The sequence below is a fragment of the Octodon degus genome, unplaced genomic scaffold (assembly GCF_000260255.1).
Source record: "Octodon degus isolate 3935 unplaced genomic scaffold, OctDeg1.0 scaffold00111, whole genome shotgun sequence".
Lineage (NCBI taxonomy): Eukaryota > Metazoa > Chordata > Mammalia > Rodentia > Octodontidae > Octodon > Octodon degus.
Genome location: NW_004524687.1, coordinates 3,207,178 through 3,233,151, shown reverse-complemented (window position 1 = coordinate 3,233,151; position 25,974 = coordinate 3,207,178). Strand labels below are relative to the sequence as shown.

Genomic DNA, 25,974 nt, shown 5'->3' with positions numbered 1-25,974 from the left:
TGCTTTGCCAAGCTTGTTCTAAGTAGGTGCCTTAGGCCACTGAGCCATCTCTCCAGCCCCAAGTTGCTGAGTTTTAAGTGTTCTCCATGTATGTTCTTAGCAAAAATTGTTCCATTCAAAATTTTACTGAAAACAAGAGTTTTTTATGTATACGTGTGTTTTTTAGAGACAAACTATTAGAGTTGACTTTTGTGATAACTTTTTTAAAAAACAGTACCAGGGACTGATATTAGGGGCTTTGCACAAGTATATCCACCATGTTCCTCCATTCCCCCACCCCGCTTTTTTTGTTTTGTTTTTGAGACAGGTTCTCACCAAGTTGCGCAGGTTGGTCTCCCACTTGTATACGATCCATCTGCTTCACCCTCCCACAGTGCTGGTATTTACAGGTGTGCATACCCAGCAATAGTATTTTTTACAGTATCAGTATCTTGAATATTTGAAGTACAGATAATGAAATAGTAGTTTAGAGAAAGTTCCATTTAATAAAAATCTGAGGGCTGGTGAGATGGCTCAGTGGTCTAAAGCACCCACTTAGAATCAAGCTAAGCTAAGCAAAGCACAGGGACCACGGTTCAATCCCTCAGCACCACATGCCAGCCAGCCCCACCCCCTGGTGGGCTGAGCTGGCCACACACACACAAAATAAATAATAAAAAAATAAAATAAAATAAAATCTGAACAGTCAGGTAAGATTTTATAAAACAACTTTTATTATTTTATAAAGAAATCAGATATGTTCCTTTTCTCTCCTAGGTTTGGGAATTATTTGCCATTTTTGTAAGCGAAACTCTTTACCTCAATACCAAGCCACAATGCCTGATGGAAAACTGTATAATTTTTGCAATTCCAGTTGTGTGGCTAAATTTCAGGTTTGTTGTTTATTTTACATAACTCTCATTCCAAGTGTAATATGCTTTATCTTTGTCAAATCTGTTAATTTTTTACATAGTGTAATGGAGGGTCACATTGGAGGGTGGAGATTCTAGAGTAAGTCACAGAAGACCTGCCTTCACTACTTCTCTACTTCTCTAGCACAGATTATGTGATTGGCTTTTGAATTGTTTTTATGGTACAGATTTTGAGGGAAAATAAATTTTAATATAGTTGAACTCATTGCTTGATTCGTAGTATTTTCCTATTAGATGATTTGAAGAAAATGTGAATATGATAGTGAACTCTTCTTTATGAATAATGAATGAAATATATTTAGCTTGTAAATGTTAAGTAAACTTAGAAATGAGCCTGTAAGGAGGGCATGAGACTAATTTAATATAGGATTACTTTCAGGGCAACATTTTTTATTTTGGTAAATGTAATGAACTTTTCTGGCATAGTTCTTCAAAGTTGGAGTGTGGTTACTCTTAGAAGGTAGTGTTACTGAAGTGTTCAAAGATAACCTGGTTGACCACTAGGAAGGAATAGTTTAGAGGGGATTCAAGCATTAGTTAGGTAGTACTAGTAGGTTTACCTGTTGTGTGTGAAAATTTCAGGGTATTGCCCAAAGATTCAAACCAAGTGTGCATAAAGCCATGCTTCATGAGTTAATTCATCCAACAGTTCTACTTTGTTCCAGGTACTGTGCTTTATGTTAATTTATTTAAACTGAAAATATAGTTTAAGTATGTTACAGTAGTTTTACAACCGTTACAGCATTTAAATTTAGGTTGTTTTGAATTTAGGCAAGTGAATATTGTTTTTGTTAAGTTATATCCTCAGTGAACTTAGAAGATAAACCACATTCAAAACTAAATTTTTACTTTAGAAGTTGAGATCCTCTTACTGGTAAATTTTGTTTCTGCCTTGTTGGATTTTCTTAAACTAGAAGTTAAGGAATGATATTTTGAAAGGAGTACAGTGTCAATGATATGCTTCTTCCCAATTTTTTATTTATTATTAATTAATGTCTATTGTACAGGGTGTTACTACGCATCTCATACTCGTAGTAATCCTGTTTCAGCCTCCCCAGCAATGGGATTACAGGCATGCACCACCATGCCTGGTTTCAGTGGCTGACTTGGTGGGCCTGGGGCGGGGTCAGCACCGTGCGGTACCCGGGATAGAACCCAGGTCCTTGTGGTAGTCAGGCAGGTGCTTAGACCACTGATCTATCTCCCTGGCCCCCAAATGTTAAACTCTATTCTTTCTTTCTTTTTTTTCTTTTGGCAGATCCCCTCTTTCTTAATTTAGTTGGGTACTGAACTGGTAATTATTGAAAATTTTTTACCCTTTTCATTTCATTGAAATTTGTGATACTCTTTTATTTGATGAAGCCCCTGCCTACATTATATATTTTAAAGAAATACTACTTAATTTAGGCTCTTGGATTTGAGGAATCCATCCAGAGAAGCCTGCAGTTAGCCTCATCACTGCCTGCATATGAAACAAAATTGACAAACAGGCAACAGTTTTTTGTTTTAAAGCAGATCATATATTTTGAACTTTTTATTGTATTATTATTATTATTATTATTTCTTCATTTTGAAAGTAAGAGTATTTTATTGGGCCGGGGAGATGGCTCAGTAGAATAAGCGCTTGCCTGGCAAGCTCACGGGCCTGAGTTCAATCCCTGGTTCCGCAAAAAAAAAAAAGAGTATTTTATTGGTTGTCTGTTTCAGCTGCTGTCACAGAATACTTTAGAATGGGCAGGTTTGCCTTCTATACAACAGAATTTTATACTTCATAGTTCTGGAGGCTAGGAAATACAGGATAGAGACTTCAGCAGGCTTGTGCCTTGATAAGGCCCTTTCCTTATATGTGGTGCCTGCTCCTAACTATTAGGAGGGACAAGTAAACTCCATTAGACTTCTTTTTTTTTTTTTTAATAACTGCATCAAGTAGATCAGGTGGGTGTCCCAAAGACCCTGTATCTTAATATCGTCACCTTTGGGATTAGGATTTCAATTTATGAATTCTGGGGTACACAAACATTCAAACTGTAATATAATACATTGTTGTAAATAAATAGTTAACTTTATTCACAGTCAATATTTTGGAAGCTCTAAGGGTAATGTTTTTATGTTTAACATTTTTTTTAACCTGATAATAAATGTCTTAAATCTGCATATTTTTGTTTTTTGCAAATATGTTGTACATTATATATAGTTATAAAGAATGATAAATACTGGTGTACTTGTCATTTGTAATAAGAATTAGAGAGAAAACCTTTTCAGGTCCAAGTATGCTTAGATCCTGTCTTTGTATATTATTTTAGCTTTTAAAAATGTAATAAAATTAACAATAAATTCCTGGCATGAATATTGAGCTATAAATATTGTTTCTACCCTCAAATAAGAGATAATTTTTTAAAGTGATAGGATTTTTTTCATTGATGAACTTGGAATGAAAATTAGAGCAAGGGGCCCGGGGAGATAGCTCAGTGGAATTAGCGTGTGCCTGGCAAGCCGAAGGGCCCGAGTTCAATCCCCGGTTCCCACCAAAAAGAAAAAAAAGAAAAAATTAGAGCAATGATGTGGTAAGACAAATCATTGGATATCTATTTGATAATTATTGGAGGAAACAGCAGGACCTAGGTTTTATGTTTATTTTTTGATTTCTGTTTGCTAATTCAGGACTTTGGCAAGCTGACACCATTATTTGATTATATTTTTCTAGTGAAAAAAACCCGTAATTTTGCTGCAATTTTTTTTTTCTCTATAATTTTTTTTTGGGGGGGGGATACTGAGAATGAAACTCAGAATCTTGGTTTGCCAGGCAGGCTCTGAGCTGCTGAACTATATGTATATCTCCAGCCCTGTGCTTTCTTATTTTAGATAAATAAAATTCCTTTGATTAAAATGACGAAGTGAATTTCAGTTTTATAAAACTAATTGTGTATTAGTATAATTTTTATGAACAAAATTCTTAAGTTTTTAGTTGAAAAAATATTAACAAAGGTATGTGCAGTTTCTGTAATAAGGAATTTTTCTAGTTTCCATTCATAGTAGGAATTTTAGAGTAGTTACAAATAGAAATTCTGAAGTACCCGTCAGGCTCAATATATTCTGTTCTTTATTTTAGGCTCTAAGCATGCAGTCATCTCCAAATGGTCCATTTGTAGCACCAAGTGATATTCAGTTGAAATGCAACTACTGCAAAAATTCCTTTTGTTCTAAACCAGAAATCCTGGAATGGGAGGCAAGTCATATTTCCTAATATGTATTACCTAGTGCTAAAACGAAAATCTAGTTTACAAACAGTGGTATTTCCATCTGGAAACCTATTTCTTTCTTCCTTTTTTTTTTTAAATTTGTGTGTGTGTGTGTGTGTGTGTGTGTGTGTGTGTGTGTGTGTGTGGCCAGCTCAGCCCATCAGGGGGCGGGGCTGCCTGGCATGTGGTGCTGGGGGATTGAACCATGGTCCCTGTGCTTTGCTAAGCTTGTTCTAAGTAGGTGCTTTAGACCACTGAGCCATCTCACCAGCTCCTGGAAACCTATTTCTTGGTAGAAAAGTGTAATTTAAAGTTGGCTTATATGGGGGCCTGGCTCTAGATCAGTCCTTTAAGTAGTTGCTTCCACAATGCTGTCAGCCTCAGGTTGCTGTAGTTCGATCCTCACAACACTCCACCCTGCCGAAAGTGCCCTGAAGGCATTTGAGGAGAAAAAAAAAAAATCCTTAAAGTTGGCTTATTTACTTAAGGAAAGAGTAGAACAGGGTCTGTTTCCTTTGAGGTTCACAAGAAATTCTTGAAGCCACAGTCACAATAATGTAGTACATTCCTAATAGAGCACAGAATATGATTTTGTTTAGCCACATACCTGAAGTGGCTATACATTATTTTCCATTTTTCTGTCTTTATTGATGTGTCCTATAATATCTTTGTGTCATTCAGTATCTGTAGAAATTAAAATTTGTTAGTATGCCACATTGTTATTTAACATTTTATAATTTTGTTTCAGTAAAGTAGTAGAAGATTATGAATCCTAATATATTTAGTTTACTTTCTTACCTTTACTAGATTACTAATTTATTTTGCCATGTCCTTTTACTCTTAGCAACTCTGAGCAGTATACTTCTGTTTCCGTAAGGTGGTAGATGAGGAGGCCCTGCTGCCATTGTTTTCTTGAGTAATGTTCCTGTTTAGTTATTCTTTCTTTTCACTTTTGTGCAGGCAGGATGGTATGGAAGGTGGAGCATGGAGTGTATGATTAAATAGTATACAAGATGTAGAACTCAGATTACTTTTAAGCAAAACTTTATTGCTGATTATTGCCACCTCACTCAGTACCTGAGTCCTTAGATGAAAAGTGCGTCCCTAAAGTGAACCACATGATTTCCAAAATACTTCTGAAACTTTATCATCTTATTGGCTGGAAAGTAAAGTTTATTATTTCATTTGGTATCATCTTTAGAGCTTTTAAATTTTTATTTCTTTGCTTTGAAACTGTTGCTGGTATTCAATGATGATTTTTGGTGATTTAATATTTTCTTTAAGTAACAATAAAGATGAAGGCCCAAGAATAGTGAATAAAGGCTCGAAATTGGAATGAAGGAGGAAAGAAGCATATACAAAGCATATAAAATAATCCAATACAGAAAATTAAGATTGTACAAATTTGGGCTTGGTGGCATGTGCCTGTAATCCCAGTGCTTGGGAGGCTAAAAACAGGAAGATCAGTATAAGTCTGATTTGTGTAGTGAGACCCTTTAGGCCCTGTACTAAAATTCATTTTTTAAAAAGGTACAAACTGAATTTTAATAAAACTATATGAAAATGAGTTTTCATCTTTCCACATGTTGGAGTCAGTGTTACTCCACTTTTATAGTCTCAGTTGGTTGCTAAGTGGTTAAGTGTTGTAAGTAGTTAGGGACTATTCTGAGTTGAACTTGTCTTGAACCTCAGGAAAATGTTCAGGGGCCTCTTGCTTCTTACTGCATGGATGACAGTTGTAGTTTCTTTGTTGCCTTTTCCCCCCTCTTACAAGTTATATACTCATTGGGTCAATTTCAGCTGATGATTGTATTAACTACTGAGTTGATTGTCTTTCACCTTCCTTATTTTGATTTTTATGTCTGATAAGCATTAGGTAAATGATTTAAATTTAGTCTGTGTCTTTCCTCAGTATCAGGGAAGTGGAGCAGCCTTGGAAGTTTACCAACTCAGTCTCAAGTTTCTAATCATAGTGTGTGATACCTTTAAAGTTAATATCTAGCTGTGATCTTTATATGATTGATTCTCCTTGGCCTGCACTCAACAGACTATTTTTGTTTTGTTTTTTTGGCAGAACTGGGAATTGAACTCAGGCCTTTGTGCTTGTCTGGCAAGCGCTTATTCTGCTGAGCTATCTCCCCAGCCCAACAGACTATTTTTAACTGGAGAGGTTATTAGTATTATAATCTTCATCTTTGTGAAGTTTATTCGTGTCATATCTTCCATTGTTTCTTTGCTGTTTCAGCAACTTTGTTAGTAATACCAGACTACTTTCTTACTTTAGTGATACTTTCACTCATCACTAAGCAATTTAGGGTGTTTAATGGTTGTTGAATTCTGAGGAACTGTGTTTATAAAACTTAGCAGTGAACTGATTAAATTAGGTGTCTGTGGTCTATCGTAAAAGCATCCCCCACGATCCTGATGTTAAATTGGTAAATTTATGTCTGTAAAAGTGTTTTGTTTCTTAAACTTGTTCTTAAGGTGCTTGTCAAATACTTACCAAGGTTCCCATTGTGCATTTAGAACAAAGTACATCAGTTCTGCAGCAAAACTTGTTCAGATGACTATAAGAAGCTGCATTGCATAGTTACATATTGCGAATACTGTCAAGAGGAGAAGACTCTTCATGAAACAGTAAATTTCTCTGGAGTTAAGAGACCTTTCTGCAGTGAAGGCAAGTGTATATACAATGCTCATAACTTTTTATTGATATTTAATGTTTTTTCCAAAATATTTTTAAAATACGAGTAGCTACATTATTTTTATTTATTTACTTTTTACATAATTTTTAATATAGCTGACCAATATTGAATTCACTTTTCTACTGATTTCTTTGCCATTTTGTATGTATTTGTAAACCTCTGGATCTCAAAAGTTTTTGGTAACAACTGGGGGCCTGACCATTAGCTCAGTTGTTTAAGTGCCTGCTGAAGAATTTGGTAACAACTTTTTTCATTTTTAGGAAATTTTGAGAATAAAAGTGTCATCATACTATGCCACCTAGAATTACATTGTAGACTGAATGTAGATTTTCTAAATGGGTTAGACTTGTTTTACATTAGCTTGATTTTTTTTCCCCAGATTGGTTTACTGCCTATCCTGCAAAGGTTTTGAGTATTTAGGTTAAACACTCCAATCTGAAAATGTGAAATCCAGATTTTCTGAGAGCCAATATTTTGAAGTGTTTCTGATTTTAGATTTTTTCAGATGAGGGAAATTCAGTCATTAAATGGTCTATGGGCTGGCAAATAGTTCAGCAGATTTAAGTGCCTGCAAGCAGGCGCAGGGGCTGGGGGTTCCCTGGGCCTGCCCCTGCAGCATGTGGTACGTGACTATAATCCCAGCTCTTGGGAGGCTGTGAATAGGTGGATCACTATGAGAACTATCTAGTAGTAAGACCTGGAACACCCTGTAGACCCTTTCCTAAAATATAGATAAATAGATAAATAAATAAAAAATGAATAAATAAATAATTGGTCTATATAGCTGCTCCAAAATCTGAAACTCTTCTGGTCCCAAGCATTTCATATGACAGTCATACAGTAGGAAAATTTAGGCTATAAATGTGGTATGTCTGGAAAAACTGGATATGAGGAAGGAAATTCAAGAATTTCCCTTTTCCTTATTCAGTGCTTTATGCTGTTGTGCTGTCACATGGCAAATTAGAGAAATGGATACTGTTCTAGATCTATCTCTAGGTTTAGTAAATAAAATTATAGCTTTTATGGTTTTGGGGCTCTTGTCATCGTTAGTATTCCACAGTGTCACATTCTTTCACATTTTCTTTTCTTTTTCTATTTATGTACTTGGTACAGGGTCTCACTACACAGCTCAGACTCTATAGTGATCTTGTCTTCAGTGTCCGCAGCACTGGGATTACAGGCGTGCACCACCATGCCTGGCCTCGGCTCAGCACACCCGGGGGTAGGGCTGTTGGGCATGCAGGACTGGGTACAGTATCACATTCTTGCTTTGAGCTGACTTTCATATTCTCTTCTTTCTTTGACCTAAGAGCTCTCAGCTTTCTTATCTGTTTTCTTCCCTTATTTTCCAATGGTTTGCTTTGGTTTCGTTTTTTGTTTTCACCCAGTTCTGGGTTTTTTCCTATGGATTTCTCTCTTTAGTTTGGGAAAAGAGATAGTTGGGAAATCCTAAATGCTGGCATTCAAAAATGACAATATTAAAATATTTATCAGTCCATTTAAGTAACACCTGTATTTATACTTTTCACATATAATGTAGTAACATTCTGTATGTAAGAAAGTGCAGCTCATTAGCCAAGGCTTTCCTATGTAGAATAAATGCATATATTTGAACTACAATGAGAGGTAAGCATTGTTATATTGTTGAGAAGAAACTTGTTATGAAAATAATAAATTCTAAAATGTGAAAGAGTAATTCTGATTTGCTTTTTACACCTGAGTTTTTGTACAGAAAGTCATATTGATTTCATAGTGAAAACATTGATGTAATTGTTCATGTTAGTAATCTGAACCACTTAGCTTTCTATGTAGCTTTTACTAACATAAATAGAGAGCAGCAAATAGATAACTGACATTTAACATCATTTTTATTTAAAGTGTTAAACATTGAGATGAATAATAAAAAGTTTAGAAGGCTGTACATTTTTACCTGACTACATATAATTTACTTTTCTCTTATTCCACCTAATTTTTTTTACTGGAACCTGTCAGAAATAACAAAACATATACCTAGTATTAGTATCAAAATCTAGTTAAAGATAATAGAGGTAAAATTGTTCAAAAAAGTTTTAAGTATAAAGATAACAAAAAAGTCTATAGCACATGAGCAATATAGTACACTAAATGATGGAATTGTTAAAAACAATTGATGTAAATGATGGAGTTCGTGTTTATATTTAGGAATGATCATTTAAAACTAGGTTATGAGGACAGAGTTAGTGATAGAGGTATAATTTGGACTTACTATTAAAGGATGAATAGAATTTCAGAAGTTGTATCTAAGTAGAAGGTAGGTCATTCTACTTAACAAGGTGTACCATAAGTAAAATTAAGGAAGATTAATCCTCAGAGACATTATGTGGAATGTATTAGGTAAATTAAACATTTAAAATGATAAACTAATATAGTAGGAAACAAGTGTTTTACTAAGGGAATTTATAAAAAGTATATTCACTAGATAAATCAGTAAACCAGTTTTACTTCTGGAAAAAAATCCACATAGCATGAGGCAGAAAGAGGTAAGCTAGAAAACTGACTAAAATACCCACTTAGTTGACCAATATCTGAATTTACCAGAGCCTCTCAGCCATTAATATTATCTATTTCTCTAAAATTGGTATTAGGAGTGTGCTTACTCAGATAACTAAGATACTGCTTAAACAGCAAATAGAATACCATGGTTCTGAGATAGTACTAGATTTTACTGTCTTTTTAATTTTTTTTTTTTATTTTTTTATTTAGGACAGGGTCTACAGGTCTCACTACATAGATCAGACTCCTAGTGATCCTCCTATTTACAGCCTCCCAAGTGCTGGGATTACAGGCAAGCACCACAACACCCAATCTCAGTCACCTCTCAGCGTGCCCTGGGGATGGGGCCAGCACAGCAGACTCTGGGATTGAACTCCCAGTCCCTGTGTCTGTCTAAGCAAGCACTTTAATCTGCTGAACTATTTGGCCAGCCCTAGATTTTACTATCTTTTAAAGCATTGCTTATTCAGACCAACAAGTGTGAGGTGTTTTTTTTCTTAATACTGTTTATATTCTGTGTCTGTTTTTATAGGTTAGTGTTGATCTACAGTAGATTTCAGAATTTTGTTTAGAAGAAAAAGAGGACTTTTTCTGTAATTTTATTAGACACTTTAAAAAACTAATAATCTGTTAGAAGCTTTCTTAGCTCAGAATTTTTTTGGTTTAACCTTGTCTTTTTTTAGGTTGCAAACTATTGTACAAACAGGATTTTGCAAGACGTTTGGGATTAAGATGTGTTACATGCAACTATTGTTCTCAGCTCTGTAAGAAAGGAGCAACTAAAGAACTTGATGGTGTTGTGAGAGATTTCTGCAGTGAAGACTGTGGCAAAAAATTTCAGGATTGGTACTATAAGGCAAGTTACTCCAATTTTTTTTTTTTTCTTTTATTATGTATTCAGTACAGGGTCTACAGGGTCTCACTGCACAGATCAGACTTGTAGTGATCCTCCTGTTTTTCAGCCACCAGGCCCAGTCTCAATCTCTCTTGGCACACCCCAAGAGCAGGGCCGGCACGGAGGGCCAGGGATTAAACCGCTGGCCCCTGTGTAAACCTGAACAGGTGCTTTAATCCACTGAGCTATCTGGCCAGGCCTCCAAATTTTGATTGTAGCAACTACCTTGAAGAGTCTTAGCAAGTATATGACTTGCTTATTTTTATTTTTTAAAATATTTATTTTTATTTATTACATTTATTTAGTGTGTGTGTGTGTGGCCAGCTCAGCCCACCAGGGGGCGGGGCTGGCTGGCATGTGGTGCTGGGGGATCGAACCGAGGTCCCTGTGCTTTGCCAAGCTTGTTTCAAGTAGGTGCTTTAGACCACTGATACATCTCTCCAGCCCCTGACTTGCTTATTTTTAAAAGGTACACACTTGAAACCTAGCTCAGATCCCACTGTTCATTAAAAGTATTTTGCAGTTCTCTGTAACTTGAAGTAGAGCTTTTTTTTTTTTTTTTTTGGCTTTTTTCTTTATAGCTTAGGCATTACATTATATACAGTTTCACAGAATGCATTATGTCTCTAAACTTTGTTCTATTTTATTTCATTAGATTGAAATATTTTTGATGACTCCATTATTAGTGTTAAGCAATAGTTTTGAGTAGTAATGTCTTTTTAAAACAAGTTGTGTGTGTTTTTGTTTTTGTTTTTTTTACTTTCTTTATTATAGATTATTGGAGACTTCCATATTGAAAAGACAAGGGGCCGGGGAGATGGCTCGGTAGAATAAGCGCTGGCCTGGCAAGCGCAAGGGCCTGAGTTCAATCCCCAGCCACCCCCCGCCCCCCAAAAAAAAAAGAAAAAAGAAAAGACACTTAAGGGTCAAAACCATTTAATTTGAGAGAATAAAAACTCTGTCTTGGGGGCCGGGGAGATGGCTCAGTGGAATAAGCACTTGCCTGGCAAATGCAGGGGCCTGAGGTCAATCCCCAGTTCTGCAAAAAAAAAAGTGTCTCATCCAAAACTGTTTCTAGGGGGCCGGGGAGATGCCTCAGTGGAATAAGCGCTTTCCTGTCAAGCGCAAGGGCCTGAGTTCAATCCCTGGTTCCGCCAAAACAAAACAAAACAATTTCTAACGGTCAAAATAAATCCCTTTTGGCTCTGATACATATATATGAAAAATGAGTGTAAATTTGGACTTTGGATATTTATATAGCAAACAGGATATTATTAATTTCTCTGTTGATAATAGAAGAAACCATATCAGTGCTAATGTTTAATTATGAATACAGTTCTGAAGTGTGTGAAGACAACTATTACTTCAAAATTGTAACATCCTTCTTAAAGAAACAATCAGTAAAATGGTTCAAATACTATTTAAATCACATTTTGAATGTGTTTGAATGATTATGAGAGTTAGAATTCTTGGTGTGATTTTTTTTGTTTTTTTTTACACAACTCAAAGTTTTAACTTTTATAAATAAAAGAGGGAGATTACTTTGCTCTTTGGCAGAGGTATGTAAACTAATTGTGGCAAACAGTTTGGAAGCACAACTGTCTTTGTTATTTTACTTTTGTTTCTGAATACATTTTCAAGATCCAGATTGTGGGAGTACACGGCATGAACATATTAACATGCTCTCACATGGATTCATTAATTTAAATAAATATTCTGTTACAGACAAGTGTTTTTTGAGAGAAAGTACTCAGAAAATGTAACTCATACTTTTAAATGTTTTATTTCAGTTCAACACACACAAATGAAACCTTCTCCTTTTAAGCAGTATTTATTTAGCGATGTTAAAGATCAAGTCTGGAGAGATGGCTCAGTGGTCTAAAGCACCTACTTAGAACAAGCTTAGCAAAGCATCAGGGACCGCGGTTCGTCCTCCAGCACCACATGCCAGCCAGCCCCGCCCCCTGGTGGGCTGAGCTGGCCACACACACACCACATACACTCACTCTCTCTCTCTGTCTCTCTGTCTCTTGCTCTCAAATAAATTAAAAAAAAAAAATTAAAAAAAAAAAAAAAAAAGATCAAGTCCAGGCCCCTTTACACCTGGGGCAAGCTCTCTACCACTGAGAGTTATATGTTCAGCTCAGGAAATTTTATTTATTTGGTGGTGGTTGTTTTGTAGCACTGCAAAGATGAGGTTTTATTTTTGAGAAATTGTTATTGGATAATCTTAAAATAGTAAAGATGTTTAGTGATGACAGATTTGGCAACCCCATTTTATTTACTATATCTGTTTACTCTGAGATTGGTATCTTTATATATGTAGGAAACATATCATTATATTAGTAGGGCCCTCAAAATTACTTAGAAATGTCAGTTTGATCTCCCAATGTTTATTTCATTATCCTGTCTTTGTAACACTAGTCTTTGAATTCTGGCAAGTATACTTTATCGATTAGAAAAATTACTCTTAAAAAAAAAAAAAAGAAGGGCTGGTGAGATGGCTCAGTGGTCTAAAGCACCTACTTAGAACAAGCTTAGCAAAGCACAAGGACCACGGTTCAATCCCCCCAGCACCACATGCCAGCCAGCCTCGCCCCCTGGTGGGCTGAGCTGGCCACACACACACACACACACACACACACACAAATAAATAAGAAAAGTCTTTAATAAAAAAAGAAAAATTACTCTTGATTTATTCCACTTTGTTATTGATTTTACTATTCATATGTGACTCATTTTATCACATTTAGGTGTTATCACTGATAAACTTTCAAATATCTTTAAAAACTTGGACATATGTGATATTTTAATTTTGATTTTAAATGCCTGGTCCCCTCTTTTTTTTTTTTTTTTTTGTTAAGGCTGCAAGGTGTGATTGTTGTAAGTCTCAAGGAACTCTTAAAGAGCGAGTACAGTGGCGTGGGGAGATGAAACATTTCTGTGATCAGCACTGCTTATTACGTTTCTATTGTCAGCAAAATGAGCCGAATCTGACAACTCAAAAAGGACCTGAAAATTTACATTATGGTATGTAACAATTTAAGTGACAATTCAAAAATACTGTTTAGCAAGCTGTATTTTCTTAGCTTTGAATCTAAAGGCTTGATGATGCAAATTTAATTTTGAGGATAATACCAACTTAAATTCTATTAAGTTTTTCCATATCACAGTTTTCCATGTGATATTTCTGTTAGATGCATTGCATTTTATTTTATTCCTTTGAAAAATTCAATGCTAATTGGGAGCAATCAGAATGCATTTGGGCTCAAGAGAAGCTAAATAGAATTACAACAAAAAATGTAAAAAGAATGATCATCTACTCCATGTCAGATCTGCATTTTTTAATGAAAACCATATCTAGCAAATTGTAAATTCTTAGGGTTGGCTGGATTGAGTAACAGAGTTACTGGATGCTGTGACTTTTTGTTTTACGTAAGAGAAAAGTCTAAGAATATAGTATGTCCCCCAAAGCAGTATATGTCTGAAGAGGCAAAATGAGAAATGAGTTAATTCTACAAATTTAGCTCTGTATTTCCATACTTTAATTTCAAACTTGTGTTTTTTCTTAAAATAATGTGAACTCTTTTCTTCACTGTCTTTAAAACTCAGTCATTTGATGAGAAAGGTTAGGAAATTTTGAAGTGATGTTTGTCTTTAATTTCAATTTTAATTTTTTTTTTTAGATCAGGGCTGTCAGACATCCCGAACCAAAATGACAGTAAGTATTGATTAATTAAATTGCTAAGTTGTCATTTTATAGTATGGTGGTAAAAATAATTGGGCCAATTTATTCTGATTATAATAATAAAATGTTTTTACTTTTTTGTGACAGTCTAACTTCAGCTGAATTAATACTAGAGGAACATGCTAAGGTATATAAGGTAGATTAATTATAGCTTCTCCACATTGCAGAGAAATGATACTTGAAGTTTCCATAATACGTGATTCTTTAAGACAGTAGCAATAATATGGTTGAAGTGATTATATCTGTTCTTGAAGAATGTAACAAGCTAATGGTAACCAGTTGAGTAGACAGTTGATAGGTAGGAGTAACAATGTGTAAAGCACAACATATTTGGCAGAGGTACACATAAAGGTCAAGCTTGAAGGGGATCTTTGCTATAATGCTGTGAGGTTGAAAAATAGGCTGGGCCCCATTATTTCTCAAATAGAGATCTGAAGATCTATATTGGTGACAAGGATCTATGAATTTTTCTATTTCATTAATACACAGTGTCCTTTTTTCTATGTTGTGTGTTTGTGTAATCCTTCAATTTGTGCTTTCATGTTAGCATTTTATGACTGGTTGAAAGTGACCGTTTATATTGTAGATGAAAGTAGTGCTTTTTAACGTACCTTGAAAGAACAATGAGGCCCTGCCTGGCTCTGCATGGTGTTTCTATTGAAATTACTAGCTGGTATTTCTCTACTGGGATTTTTGTCATCTTTATTAGGGAGAACCCTTGAGGAGTCATTGATTAGCCTTACAATAAGTCTCTGAGTTAGTTTTTTTCTTTTCTTTTTTCTTTATGTATTTGATACAGGGTTTTGATATATAGCTCGGACTCATAGTGATTCTCCTGTTTTTATCCTCCCCAGCATTGGGAGTACAGGCATGTGCCAACATGCCCAGTCTTCTGGGTTAGTTATTATGGTAAGAAACAACCGATCAGGTATTAGCTCCTAGCTTTGACAAGAATCAGTTCACAAGTTTTCAGAATTTTCCAGTGTCTAAGCTCTAACTCAGAGATTCTTATTTTAGAAAAGTGCTATTCTAATATTAATATTAAAATTTAATAGTAATATGTAAGCCAAGATGTTGGTCACTAATATAAGTTGGCCCTCTGTATCTTTGGGCTCCCCATTTGTAGATTCACCCAAACTAGGATTGAAAATACTGGGAAATAATTTTCCAAGAAATTTCGAAAAGTAAAACTTGAAATTGTCACACTCAGGCATATGAGGGAAGTAAAGTTGTAGCTATATCATGCTTTTACTTCCCGTTATTTTATATATCCTCAGTTTCCTCAACACTCTTGCGTTGTTTGCCTGGTGTCTTGTGCTATACAGTTAGTCTTATGATCAGTGTTATATTGAACATTTGTAGAAGTCTTTTTCCTTACTATTATTCCCTAAGAGAAGCATAGCGAACTATTTACATAGCATTTGTACTGTATTAGGTTTTACAAGTTATCTAGAGATGAGTTAAAATATAAGGAGGATGTTGTTGGTTCTACACAAATACCACACCATTTTATATAAGAGATTTGAGCATGTGTATATTTTGGTATCTGGGGCACCTTGGACAATCCACCAGGATACCAACAAAGACTGTAGGTCAAAATTTGTGTTTATACATTTATTCTGTTCATTGTTTGGTCTTTATGTAAATAATTGGACAGAATCCTAGAAAAGAGTACCTTCTCCTTTACTTTCCCGTATTTGTTCTCCCTTGTGGAAATAAAATTTTGAATTCAAAAGTACTCAAGTATTCTGTAGAATTAGCAAATTTAATCCCAGGCTCTTTGTCTCTTTCATCTACATTGAGGAGTATAAAGATGGTTGGTTATTCCCTATTTTGTTATCTTTGTTCTACCAATAAAACACCACAATAAGACAGCTTCTACTGTTAAGCCTTGTTACGTACCCTGGAGAGCACACTTCTTTTCCTACTATTAATTGGCCCAAACTCTCTGCAGAGCATATTTCTTTTCCTACCTTTTATAAACATGAAACCTTGCTACATTTTGCACTTGTCTTGACCCATTCTTTGAATAGGACAAAAAGAACCTAGAATCCATCTCTAGAAGGAGACAAGTGCTGTAAGACATGGTAACATCCCAAGTGCTGGGATTGTAGCAGTAATATCATATAGTGGGAATGAATGCTAGAACAACATTCTTCCATCCATGGTATGGTGTGAGAAATACAACAACACACTAATTTATCTGGAAAAGGGAAGCTGGAAAGGTAATTAGCTTTTATTTTCATTTGGATTGAAGCCCTTTTTTTGCTTGATATATCACTCAACAGACACTTAACATGAAACTTGCCCTTTGCTAGCAAAAACTCTGGAACTCGGCAATATATAAGATACACAAAGGCTCGTGTTTGAAGCATTTGCATGCTCCTTTGGTCCTAGTCTTTGGGGAAATATAATTGATACCCACAACTTAAAGGAGAGGAGAAAAAAGATAAAAAAGGAAACAAAGGCATATGGCTTTGACAAAGACTTCAGGACACTCCTGTCAGTACAATATCAGTCTTTCCATAGCACTTCAATCATATTATTTGACTGACATAGTAATGAACTTGTATTATTCCTTGGCAAGGAAAGTGTATTGTAACTTTGTTTGATGTATGTGTGAGTATATTGGTTTTTTGTCCTACAAAGCCCTCTTCCATCTTTTCTTTATAACTTTTCAGAATCTTTGAGCTCTTAATCCATAAATTTCAGGAGATACGAAAGCTTAGCTGCCTTTTTTTTTTTTTTTTGGTTTGTTTGTTTGGGAGTATCAGGGATCAAGCTTGGGACCTTGCACTTGCCAGACAGATGCTTATGCCACTAAGCTATCCCCTGGCCCTAGCTGAATAATTTTGAGCACAATATTTCATTATTCTTTGAGTTTCCTTGTTTGTAAAACCAGGATGAAATGGTGTCCATCTTAGGTATGTCACCATAGGTCATTACTAATGCATGATGATGTAAGTAACATAGGCTTTGGCATCAGATCAATCTGTTTGAATTCTGACTTGAGAACTCTAGGATCTGTGTCATTTGCCAGATTATGGAGTTTCCCAGGCTCAGTTTCTGCTTCTGTAAAATAGGAGAGATTAAAAGTCCTACGTGTTATGTTAGGATGAAATAAGATTTGACAAGGAAAGCATGTGTTACATACAGCATGTTTTTAACAGGTGGAGCTTTTGTTACTGTAATTTTCATTAATTGAGATCCTTCTTCAATATAAACATAAAAGGCTATAGGCCCTACCTGTTGACTAGAAGAAAACTTAACATCTTTCTAGAACTGAAAGATTAGAGTCAAATTTAAGTTTCTAACAATTGGCGTAATTAGTAGATATGAGGTAATATCTCTCAGAATGACCAGGGATATAACACTGAGCAACCTCAGGACATTTATAATTGTAGATTTGCCTGTTGCTGAGTCTGGGATACCAGCATATTTTACAGGTCAAATCAGAGTAACCTAGTACTTGGTGTTTAGTAAATACTGTTCACTGGATTTTTTTTTTTTTTTCCCCAGTGTACAATTCAGTGTACTCCTTAGGTAGAGGAGGTCGATTTATCTGACCTAACAACAGAAGCATTAGAACCAAGCTCCCGGGCTGGTGAGATGGCTCAGTGGTCTAAAGCACCTACTTAGAGCAAGTTTAGCAAAGCACAGGGACTGCGGTTCAATCCCCCAGCACCACATACCAGCCAGCCCCGCCCCCTGGTGGGCTGAGCTGGCCACACACATACACAAACAAAATTTTAAAAAAAATTTTAAAAATAAAATAAAACCAAGCTCCCTAGCTCTTTGTTCAGTGTCTCTCTCTCTCTCCTTATGATTTGTTACCTAAATACAAGACTTTTTTGAGAGTGTCTCCTCATGTAATTCATTGTACCATTGAACTCACTATGTAGCCCAAAAGACTTCAGTAGCAACAGTTTTTCTGGCTCAACCTCCCAAGGATTACAGATGTGTACCACCATGCCCAGCTAATATCAGGACTTTTATATTATCTTTCCAGACCTTCAAAAAATCCACAGAAGGGGCTGGGATTATAACTCAGTCTTAGTGTGCTTGCTTAACATGCACAAGGGCCTGGATTCAAGCCTCTGTGACTACCAAAAAAATTTAACTGATATAACTTTGTAAGTACAGTCAATCTTCATTATATTTATAATATTTAATCAATACTTATGATACTTTTGTTACAGTTGATTGGCCCAGTAACAGTCCAGGTTCTTGTGTATGATGGGGAAGGTATTGGCCAAGTGTGTACTCAGTCATAAGTAACAAGCAGCTACATTTAAGATCACAGGAGGTTTTGCTTAGGGCTGGTTCATTCAGGCAGAGGTATAATAGACCAGGAAAAGTACCAGGGAAACAGAAAAACACTGCACACAGGTCAAAGGTAGCTATAGCAAAAGGAGGCCAGTCCTTCAGGCTTTCAAAATTTAAAGGCTAGACACTTCTGCCTTATGTGCCTTATGTACCTCTCACTGAATCTCCCATGGTACTTTATTGGAAACCCCTGCAGTGGACTCTGATCTCCCATCCAGAGTTAATTTGCAATGGGTAGAAAGAGCAAGAGGTAGGCAGCAGGGCTCCAGGATGATCCATGTCCTCTGGAGAAAAAGACCCAGAATCTCCAGCTGGCCATTTCATTTAACCTGTGCAGCGGAGGTACAGTGCTTTCTTTCCTGGAAGAGCAGAGAAGTAGTGGTTGAATGGGCAAGTTTAACATCGTAAAGGAAACAAGACTCATCCCTACACTTGAGTGCTAGTTTCTGTGTATTGTCCCCAGCCGACTTTATCCTGCTCTGTGAGCCTCATTGAGCCAAAGGAAGTGGAATTTCAGCATTCCAAAACCAGCCCAAAAGACAATGGCAAGTCATTTTATCAAAATTGCCTGTGTTCTCACGTAGAGAATTGGAGATATCCTACCAATGATGCGTAAATCCTTTAATACAAACATCCCACCATGGCACTCATACCATACGTAGGTTCACCACTACTGTCATAGGCTTTTGTTAGTCTAGGGCAGTGGAAACAGGAATAGCCATTAAGTCTATTTAGAGTTAAGTGGAGAGAAAGGAGTGACTCACTCAGCTGCATTGTTTCTCACTGTATTACTTTGGCAGAGATTTGCAGAATAATACAAAATTTTAGTTACCTAGTGTGCATGTTCCAGGTAAGTAGGTGAGGGCAATGCTGTGCCTTCCTGTTTTAGCTCTCAGTGTGAATAGATATGTTTTATGACTTATTTAGCACCATAGGCTTTTTTATTTTTGTTTTTAATTTATGTATTTGGGGGCCAGGGAGATGGCTTAGTGGCATAAGTGCTTCCCTGGCAAGCACAAAGGTCTGAGTTCAATCCCCGGTTCTGAAAAAAAAAAAAAAAAAAAAAATTATGTCTTTGGTACAGGGTCTAGCCACACAGCTTGGACTCATAGTGATCCTCCTGTTTTAGCCTCCCTGGCACTGGGATTGAAGGTGTATACCACCATACCTAGTTTTGGTGGCTGGCTCTGGAGGCCTGGGGTTGGGCTGACATGCATGCAATACCAGGGATCAAACCCAGGTCCTTGTGCTTGCCAGACAGGTGCTTAGACCACTGAGCTGTCTCCCCAGCCCAGCATCATAGTTTTTATATTTTGAAGATTTTACTATTTATAGTGATCTATTAAGTATGGTCCTGAAATGCTGTCTAGGGTCCCTGAGTATGACAGGTGTGATGTACCTTACTGAGAAAATAAAAGAGTTTAGAAAAATATCATTTAAGCATACATATAAAATTCTGTTAGTGTGAATTCAGTATGGATAAATTAAATAAAACTAGAGAAAAAGGAAGTTTTCTGTACATGAAGACCTCTGTAATAATTGAAGTAACAGGTATAGTAACTAAATTTTTGGATTCAAGGTATTATGACTTACCTATAAAAATATAAAACAACATTGTAATAAGGCTTTTGGCTCACAGTACATTAATCAGGAAACAAGAAAACCCTTTTTAACTAGTTCTGGATGACTTGCACATTTTAGAGGATATGAGATGGAAAAGTTAAGAGGAGGAAGTCAGACATAGTGCAACACACCTGTAATCCCAGCAATAGATTAAGACAAAAGGATTGCTGCAAATTCAGGCCAGTTTGGGCTACAGGATGAGTGTAAAGCCAGGCTGAACTACATAGTGAAACCCTAATTTAACTCCCACTCCCCAAAAAGTTAAGTGGAGGTAAGGAGATAGGTTGTATAGATTGGGACTCTATAGAAGTGTGTTATACAAGAGAAAGAACTAGTTTTTTGTTGTTGTTGTTGTTGTTGTTGTTGTTTGTTTTCTGGGGAAGTTTTGGAACTGGGAATCAGACTTAAGAGACTCATGTTTACCAGACAGGCACTTATGCTACTATTGAACCATATCCCCAGCACAGGAACTAAGTTTTCAGTGCTAATCATACTTGCTTATTCTTACAAGGGTGTTGGCAAACCAGCAGTTAGTCCTTAAAATCCCTAATTTTAAATCATTTTTTGTGCAGCCTTGGCTTTGTATACAAATGCCAAGAACGACCTTAGATGCTGAACCCTAGTTTACAAAAAGACCTAAGCTGTGTGTCATTCTGTTGAAAGTAGGACAAAAAAGCATAGGTGGTATCTAAAATAAGTTTCATTGCAATTTTATTCTAGAAGGTAAACAATGAAAGCTTTGCCTTCAAAGTGTTGTTGCTCTAAAAAACTAAAAGTATCTACCCTTTGTAGGTCTTTTCATTCCCACCCATACCATGTCTCTCATCCGACCCTTAATCAGGTACACACATGATGCTAATACATCACTGTGACGGCCCATTGATGTCACTTACTCTACACAACTTATTGATGGTGTTGACATAGCCTGAGATGTCAATAGTTTACTGTTCATTAACTGTTGGGGAAATGTCTATGCAGACTGAAAAATTTCAAAGGCTTTGAAGATGTTACAGAAAATATAAAGAACAGTGTTTAAGAAAACAGTGTGTATTGCATACCAAGTAAGTAGAGAAGGCTTTGGCAACATGAAGATGGTGTTGAACTAGAATTCTATCTTGGAAAAAAGGTTCTTCTGTCAACAGCAGTTTAAAAATGTGAACCTGTCCTTTAGCACAGCCTCAGACTTAAGCATCCCTATGTATATGCCGTATATGCCTTATATTAAGAAGTGTTTAAAAGAGTTGAGAAAAAAAAAGAGTTGAGGCAAAGCTGACACACATTTTTGAGCTAGTTGTTAAGGAAAAGTTTCTTGACATTGCCAGCAAGCCACAAAACCTAGTCTCACTAACTACTATAGTTTTCTCTGAATGTGCCACAGTTAGAAGTTTACATTGTCACATCGTAGATCCTGTAACTTCACCCACTGTAGCATTTTAATATCTTTTATGAAACTTTAAATTCTTGGGGCCAGGGAGATGGCTCAGCAGAGTAAGCGCTTCCCTGGCAAGTGCAAGAGCCTGAGTTCAATCCTTGGTTCCGCAAAAAAAAAAGAAAAGAAACTTTAAATTCTTAATCTTTGTCTAATATGGTTTTCCAGAACTTTTTATTACTGTACAATATATATTCATTCTGTTGTCTTAACGTTACATTACTCTACAATGAACAGTATATTTCAGGTATTGTTTACAATATGTAACTGTAGTCTGCATGTGCAGTAGTGCTATATGCTGTGTATATATAGTATGGTTATGTCTTGTCTGTACTGTGTGTATTACAGCTGAAAGTGATAGTCTCAGCAAAGTGCATGAAGTACAGATGTTGTGATTGAAACATTGTCATGTGATAAAGAAATACTGCGTATACTTTTTTTTTGCATATACTTTTTGTAAGGAATATTAAACTGTCTTTAGGGTTATATACTGAGCCGTTAGTGAAATAGTTTTTTACTGTGTTCTTCCTTGCAGCAGTTGTTTGATACTTACTGATCCAGTGTTCGGAACAGCTATATAAAACATGTGTATCCCAAATAATAAGAGTTGACTACATTAGTGTTCTGTATCTACTTTTTTCTTGTTAGTATTATATTGAGAGTACTGTACCTTTATCCCCATGTAGGCAGATATTTACCTCTATTCAGATCTTACTTATATGAGGATTTGATTTGTCTGTAGTGCAGATAACACAGTAGTGAAGCTGGTATAAAACATGAGAGATTATTTAGATTATCTCTAAAATAACTCACATCTGTATTTGTGTCATATTGACAATGTTAGTTAATTTGTAATTGAGTGCGGTTTCTAAAATGGCAGTTGCTGGATCCCAGAAAGTAACTTTAAATTTGGCACTATCTGTGATAATTCTTTATAATTTTTTATCCTTTTAAATTTAGTAGCGTATTTTTAAGATGCTTATCCAGCAGAGGGAGCTAGAATATCAGGCATAATAACTGCAAGAACTTTTCTTTTAAATAAATTTAAAAGAGCCAAATAGGAGTTTTCAGCCTTGATTTTACACTTAAAAGAGAATTATCTTTTTATGTTTTTAAAAATATGTACCAATTTTATCCTTTTTTGAGGTGACAGCTGAAGGAGGAATTCTTTCTACTACTTTGCCAGTGATCAGCATAGATTCACGTTGTTTCTCCCAGATTGACACTGTAGTGAAGCTAGTAGCAGCATAATTTATACTCTTCCACTTTTAGATAGCCCCTCCATAGAATTCAGGAAACAAAATGCTCATTAACACTAGAAAGTGATAAGAACTATAGGCAAGAGTAAAATGTTTCTTTCTTTACAGGGCTCAGCACCACCCCCTTCTCCAACTCCCAACAAAGAGATGAAGAACAAAGCAGTTCTTTGCAAACCTTTAACAATGACAAAAGCTACTTACTGTAAACCTCACATGCAAACCAAATCTTGTCAGACAGGTAACTTGGAGGAAATTTTGGTTTTTCACTATGATTATACCTCACTGAATGCTTTTCTTGAGTACAGAATAGATTTATAGAGTCAGGTTTTTTGTTTGTTTGTTTTGTTTTTTTAACTTTTGCTTCCTTGAGGGGAGTGAGAACAGTCTCGTAGGGTGTCAGGAATTACATTTTGTTTTACTTTTTTTGTTTGTTTGTTTGTTTGTTTGTTTTGAGACTGGCTCACTATGTAGCCCAGGCTGACCTTAAGCTTGAAGCAATCTTCCTGTCTCAGACTTCCAAATGCTAGGATTACAGCTGTGCCACCACACCCAGCCTAGACCTGCATTGTATTTTTTTCTTTTTTTTGAAGGAACAGAAAAGGTGATGAGTTACCTGTTCCCAACAAAAGAGGGCCTTCTACTCTTCCTTGGAGGAAAACTGGTCTACGTTAAAGAAATGCTAGCTAAGGGCTGGCTAAATAGTTCAGCAGATTAAGCACCTGCAGAGCAGGCACAGGGTCTGGGGATTCAATCCCTGGGTCGCAATGCCCGCCCCACCACCGGGGCACGCTGAGGTGGCAATTGAGACTGGGTGTGGTGGCGTTCAGCTGTAATCCCAGCTCTTGGGAGGCTGTAATCAGGTGGATCAGTATGAGTCCCATCTAGTAGTGAGACCCAGAACACCCTGTAGACCCTTCTCTAAAATTTAAAAAGAAATATTTGCTGGGTGTGGTGGTACACATCTATAATAACAGTCAGGCTGAGGCCAAACACTGTATTTTAAGAGCCTAAATTCTATTTGTTTTAAGTTTAAATAGCTGTTGCTTTGTTTTGTTATATTTAAGTTATATAATGTTACAGAAACCAGGAATTTTTAAAATGGCTAATGAGTTAGTTAAATGTTTCTTTGTCAAATTATTTCAACATTGAGTAGCTATATTTAAGTGCTAGTTAACATTATACATTGCCATGTCTCGTGTTTATAGATGATAATTGGAAGACAGAATATGTTCCAGTGCCCATCCCTGTGCCAGTATACATCCCAGTACCAATGCACATGTACAGTCAGAATATTCCTGTTCCGACTACAGTTCCTGTTCCTGTAAGTTATGTCTTAAAGCTTTCATTTTGAGATTTATCAGGCACAGGTGGGAAACAGTGTAGTTTTTATTATTAGCTCTCTGAAACTGGTAAGATTATTTCTGCCTTTCGTCCACAATTAAATTTGGTTGAATCCTGTTGTGATCATGCTTTGTTTAGTTGAGTGTGTATTCATCATTGGGAGTGAATCATAGCAGATACTTTAGTTTGCTCTGTACATTGTGTGTGTGTTTGGGGGGGGGCGATTTTTTGGTACTGTAAGTCAAACTCAGGACCTTGCATTTGCTAGGCAGATACTGTGCTGCTGAGCTATATCCCTGGCCCTATGTGCTTTAAGTTTTAAAAAAACATATTTGTGACATAAGGTTTAGGAGTTGAAACAATAGCTTGATTTTAAAATAGCATTACATTACTACATTTCATCCCAAATAACTTCTCATACTTAAATTATTATGTCTGAGTTTGGCTACTGTAACCCTTTAGAGGATGGAAATGCCTCAGAAATTGTATTCCTTTAATTTGTATTTAGATAATAGCTGTTTGTATTTCTGGGTTTGTCTTTTCACAGTAGACATTTTAATTTGGTTTGTGCTTTACATAGCTTTTGAAGGAAGCTTTTTAAAGCTTCACCTCTTTTCTGTTTCTTCCTTCAGAAGCCTTATGACATTGTAGATCAAGTCATGTATCGGAATGATTGGGGGGTGGAGGTTGAGACAGGATCTTGCTGTGTAGTTCAGGCTGACTCTGAATTCATTGCATAGCCCAAGCTGGCCTTGAATTTGCAGTGATCTTCCTGCCTCCTCAGTGCTGGGATTACAGGTGTGCACCACCATCTCTGGGCAGAGTGATTTTAATATGGAAAAATACCTTTTAATGTTTTGTAAACTTATCCTTTAATGCTTTGGTTAATTCAGGTGCCTGTTCCTGTTTTTCTGCCTGCTCCATTGGACAGCAGTGAGAAAATTCCTACAGCAATTGAAGAATTAAAAAGCAAAGTTTCTTCAGATCCTCTTGATACAGAGTTGCTTACAATGACAGACATGATGGTTGAAGATGAGGAGAAAACAGAGGCGTCCAACATCAACAGTGAGCTTTGTTTGTGTATATGTGTGTTAACAAATATTATAATTATTATGACACTTCTCAAGAGATAATTCTATTTCAAGTTGATATGGGAGTAATAGGAAATTTACCAAAAATGTATATTGTATTAAGAGCTTACCAATGCCCTCTTTTTTTTGTTTGTTGTGGGTTTTTTGTTTTGTTTTGTTTTTTGTTTTTTTGCAGAACCAGGGTTTGAACTCAGGCCCTTGCCTGCCAGGCAAGCACTTATTCTACTGAGCTATCTCCCCGGTCCCATACCAAGTGTTCATGTGTGTTTGAGGTGGAATCTTGCATTGTTCTCAGGCTAGTCTTCAACTCCTAGACTCAAGTATTCCTACCTCGGCCTTTTGAGTAGCCAGGAGTAGCAGCCTAGCCTATGTTCCTTTGGGTTAACTTGTAAAATTACCTCAAAATTATTCTTTATAAATAATAGAGTAGCACAGAGACAAAACTAATTTAAAGTAGACTTTAGAAATGATCCAAACTCAGGGCTGGCCAGGTAGCTCAGGGTATTAAAGCACCTGATTCCCGTTGTGCCATGCAGCCTGTCCCCCAGGGTGCTTTCTGAGATGGGGATTGAGACTGGGTGTGGTGATGCACATCTAGAATCCCAGTGCTTGGAAGGCTGAAAGCAGGAGGATCATTATGAGCCCAATCTGTGTAGTGAGACCTGAAGACTCTGTACTAAAAAAGAGAAATGGGGGTTGGGGAGATGGCTCAGTAGAATAAGTGCTTCCCTGGCAAGCGCAGGGGTCTGAGTTCAAGCCCTGGTTCCACACACACACACAGAGAGAGAGAGAGAGAGAGAGAGAGAGAGAGAGAGAGAGAGAGAGAGAGAGGAGAGAGAGGAGAGAGATGATCCAAACTCTTTATTTTGTAATAA

The 25,974-nt window shown here is 36.4% G+C and overlaps 1 protein-coding gene across 6 annotated transcripts in view; it reads left to right on the top strand.

Annotated features, from left to right (window-relative positions):
* Window positions 1-25,974, top strand: part of Zmym2 (zinc finger MYM-type containing 2) — a 152,243-nt gene that overhangs the window by 103,396 nt on the left and 22,873 nt on the right. For all 6 annotated transcript variants that reach the window (XR_002817657.1, XM_023699117.1, XM_004639375.3 and 3 more), the window contains 9 exons: window positions 757-872; window positions 4,021-4,137; window positions 6,677-6,827; window positions 10,071-10,243; window positions 13,147-13,312; window positions 13,969-14,003; window positions 22,776-22,905; window positions 23,873-23,988; window positions 24,902-25,073. Coding sequence is in view for 5 of the 6 variants with exons in the window: in XM_023699117.1 (XP_023554885.1) it covers window positions 757-872; window positions 4,021-4,137; window positions 6,677-6,827; window positions 10,071-10,243; window positions 13,147-13,312; window positions 13,969-14,003; window positions 22,776-22,905; window positions 23,873-23,988; window positions 24,902-25,073 (1,176 nt within the window). In the remaining variant the exon portion in view is untranslated. The remainder of the gene's footprint in view (window positions 1-756; window positions 873-4,020; window positions 4,138-6,676; window positions 6,828-10,070; window positions 10,244-13,146; window positions 13,313-13,968; window positions 14,004-22,775; window positions 22,906-23,872; window positions 23,989-24,901; window positions 25,074-25,974) is intronic.